The sequence below is a fragment of the Typha angustifolia genome, chromosome 11 (assembly GCF_048772165.1).
Source record: "Typha angustifolia cultivar Huaian chromosome 11, ASM4877216v1, whole genome shotgun sequence".
Taxonomy (NCBI): domain Eukaryota; kingdom Viridiplantae; phylum Streptophyta; class Magnoliopsida; order Poales; family Typhaceae; genus Typha; species Typha angustifolia.
The window spans coordinates 11,975,384-11,978,711 of record NC_133249.1 but is presented as its reverse complement, the minus strand read 5'-3'; the positions used below and the strand labels follow the sequence as shown (position 1 = coordinate 11,978,711).

At 45.9% G+C, this 3,328-nt stretch overlaps 1 protein-coding gene across 1 annotated transcript; it reads left to right on the top strand.

Moving 5' to 3' along the window:
* The first annotated feature begins 400 nt into the window (after positions 1–400).
* Positions 401–2,640, top strand: LOC140769493 (protein IQ-DOMAIN 17-like). The gene is made up of 5 exons (XM_073110193.1): positions 401–658; positions 745–1,020; positions 1,118–1,375; positions 1,473–1,616; positions 1,717–2,640. The coding sequence occupies exons 1-5, from the start codon at positions 539–541 to the stop codon at positions 2,386–2,388; spliced, it is 1,470 nt and encodes a 489-aa protein (XP_072966294.1). The 5' UTR covers positions 401–538; the 3' UTR covers positions 2,389–2,640.
* The last annotated feature ends 688 nt before the right edge of the window (positions 2,641–3,328 follow it).

Here is a 3,328-nt window from a genome sequence, read left to right as displayed (position 1 = left end):
TATTTGTCCAAACCCCCAAAAGATCGAACTCAACCGCCAAAACCTTAATGGTATGATGGATCTATCCATTAAGATGGTTATGGATTGTGTATACTTTGTCAAACAAAAAGAGAATTTTTTGTGCATATCGATCGTAAGCAGAATAGCTTATCGAGCATTAAATGTCAAATCCGGACTAATGAAGTTAAAACGAATTCGGATTCAATTTGCTTCCTAACTAAATCCGATCAGGTTACACTAGTGCTAGCTGCTTATTTTACATATATATATATATATATATATATATATTAGCGTGTATTCAGGGGGGCCCAATTGTCAGGCAGCCATTCAGCACTGACAGTACTCCGTGCTGCCAACGCCTAAACAACTGTCGCCTCTGAGCTAGCTCATCTCTCTCGAGTGTAATAAAATCTAGAGCGACGGAGAAATATAGCTAGCTACTAAAGCCTCTTTGGTTTGCCTTTTTTTTTTTTTTTTTTGTTTTTCTTTTGCTGCGGTGGGATAGTTGGTTAACGGTGTAAATGCCAGAGAAGAAGTCATGGGAAAGAAGGGTGGGAGCTCGTGGTTGACGGCAGTCAAGAGGGCCTTCAGATCTCCTTCCAAAGACTCAAAGGCCTCGAGGCAGCGAGAGGAGCCCGACCAAGAAGAAGAAGATAAGGTATCGACTATATTTTGAACTCCATCCTCGATCTTTGCCTCTTCGTCTATTACCTCTGTTTCAAAGGTTTCTTCTTCTTTTGGTAGCACAAGAGGGAGAAGAGGAGATGGTTATTTAGGAAGTGTTCGGCCCATGAGAGGGCCGCACCGCCTCCTGCGGCACCGCCGGAGGCCGCTGCAGCGGTGACGGCGGAGCAGCGGCACGCCATAGCACTGGCTGTGGCGACGGCGGCGACTGCGGAGGCAGCGGTGGCGACGGCGCAGGCTGCGGCAGAGGTGGTGCGGCTGACGAGGCCGTCTTCTACCTTCGTCAAGGAGCACTACGCGGCCATTGTCATCCAAACTGCCTTCCGCGGCTACTTGGTACGTCAAAAAGATTTGGTTTTGGGGTTTCGTCTTCTCCAGCTTCATCGTCGTATATACATGTATAGAGTCTGAAGTGAATCATTTCTTGTTCAAGGCGAGGAGAGCACTGAGAGCTCTTAAAGGGCTAGTAAAGCTCCAAGCTTTGGTGCGGGGGCACAACGTAAGGAGGCAGGCCAATATGGCCCTTCGATGCATGCAAGCTCTCGTTCGCGTCCAAGCTCGAGTCCGAGACCAGAGGATACGGGTCTCGCAAGAGGCAGCTGGGTGCAGTAGCAGTAAGTCGTCCTTGAGTTGCGAAACCTCGTTCTGGGACTCCAAATACCTTCAAGAACTCTCGGAGAGGAGATCCGTGGTAACAAATCATTCATTCGATCTCAAAGTTGGGATTCCTTTGTTCCTTTCTTTAGCTAAAGATTTCAAAGTTGGGTTTTCTTTTTCTCCTCTTAAAGGAGCGATCGAGAGATGGGAGTAGCTTCGCCGACGACTGGGACGAGAGGCCACGCACCATAGAGGAGATCCAAGCAATGCTACAGAGTAGACAAGAAGCAGCTCTGAAACGAGAAAGGGCTCTCTCCTATGCTTTCTCCCAGCAGGTTCGAGTTTATTGGTTTCTATTAATTTTTAACGTCTCCTTGCCCTGTTTTAGCTCTGTTTCTGATGCCCATTTCGCCATTTCCGACCTCATTTTTGAAGATCTGGAAGAACCCATCTCCCTCACTGGAAGAAGAAGAAGCCGATAACGAGGAGCTATCCGCTGGAGAAGGAGGGAATCCGAGGTGGATGGACCGTTGGATCGCATCAAGATCGAGTTTTGACACCAGAACCAGCTCCAGGAGACGCATCTCCACCGACCACCGAGACCCCATCAAGACTTTAGAGATCGATACCTCCCGGCCCTTCTCCTACTCCACCCCGACCAACCCACGAAGGCAATCCAACTCCAACACGCACCACCACTCCCCTGTCACGCCTTCGCCTTCAAAGGCAAGATCTTTACAAGTGCGCTCCGCGAGCCCTCGCTGTCCAAATCTCTACCAGCACCAAGGGGCGACGGCGTTGCCGAACTACATGGCGGCGACGGAGTCGGCGAAGGCGCGCCTCCGGTCGCAGAGCGCGCCACGTCAGCGGCCGCCCACGCCGGACAGGGAGAAGGAGAGGAGCGTCTCCGCCAAGAAGCGCCTCTCGTTTCCGGTGGTGCCGGACCTGTACTCGTCGTCGAGCCTGAGGAGTCCGAGCTTTAAGAGCGCAGCGGGGCGGTTCGCGTCGGAGCATCGGTCGAACGTATCTCTGTCATCGTGTAACGGGAGCCTCGGCGGCGAGGTGTCGCCGTCGTCGACGACGGACCTCCGAAGGTGGCTCAGGTAGCGGGAGAACGGCTACTAGGTGTTCGTTCTTGGTAATGTTCGTTGTTTTAGGGCTGGAAAACAAATTTAGGTGAATTGTAAGCGTGGCTTTGGGACTTCGTCGTAGGGGACATGGATGGGTCGCTTGTTTTTGGACCCGAATCTGACTTCTTAATTAGCGTTTGGAATTGCTTTTGTAGTCTGAAGTGAATCTAATGTTATAATAATAATAACCTTGTGGGACTGTTCAATTTGTTCTGCCGAGGCTTTTTTAATCTTGATTATATTTTATCTCCAATTGACAATAATTAATCTACTTTTTCTTTTCTCTTTTTCTTTTTAATTGGCAACTACATCAAATTTTTTTTAACATTTTAATTAAACCTCAGAGTTACAAGATAAGTCTAAAGGTGGATCACATCATTTCTTTAACAAAGGCGATATAAGTCCCTCGTTACTTTTCTCTAATTTAAAACTAATATCGCTTTTCCTCCGTTTCAATCACTTTCTCTGTCTTCCATTCTAAATGTCCTTTCTTCCATGTTTCCCTCATGGTTTTCCTTACACCAAGCACATCCTCTGTGCATATCTTATTCTACAGCTGTGTTTGGTTTCTGGCTAAATCCTAAACTTAAGGAGCTTTAATTTTTATTCTTTGGTTTAGCTACTTTGAATTAGACTAATAAAATATAATATTTTGTTGTGAATTAGCCTAAGTGTAATTATTCTTTTTTATGTGATGTAAAAAAGTGAAAATGTCTTAATTTTGGAGGAACATAAATGATATATAAATTAATAGCAAATTTTAAAATATAATTGTTTTATCAATAAAAATATTTAAAATTTTTATTTGCAGGCTTGTAAATTGTGTTTGCTAGCTTATGCATGTAAGCTTGCAGACAGGTTCTATACATTCATGCAATTGGCTTACAAGCATGCATTTATCTAAACATATTATTATT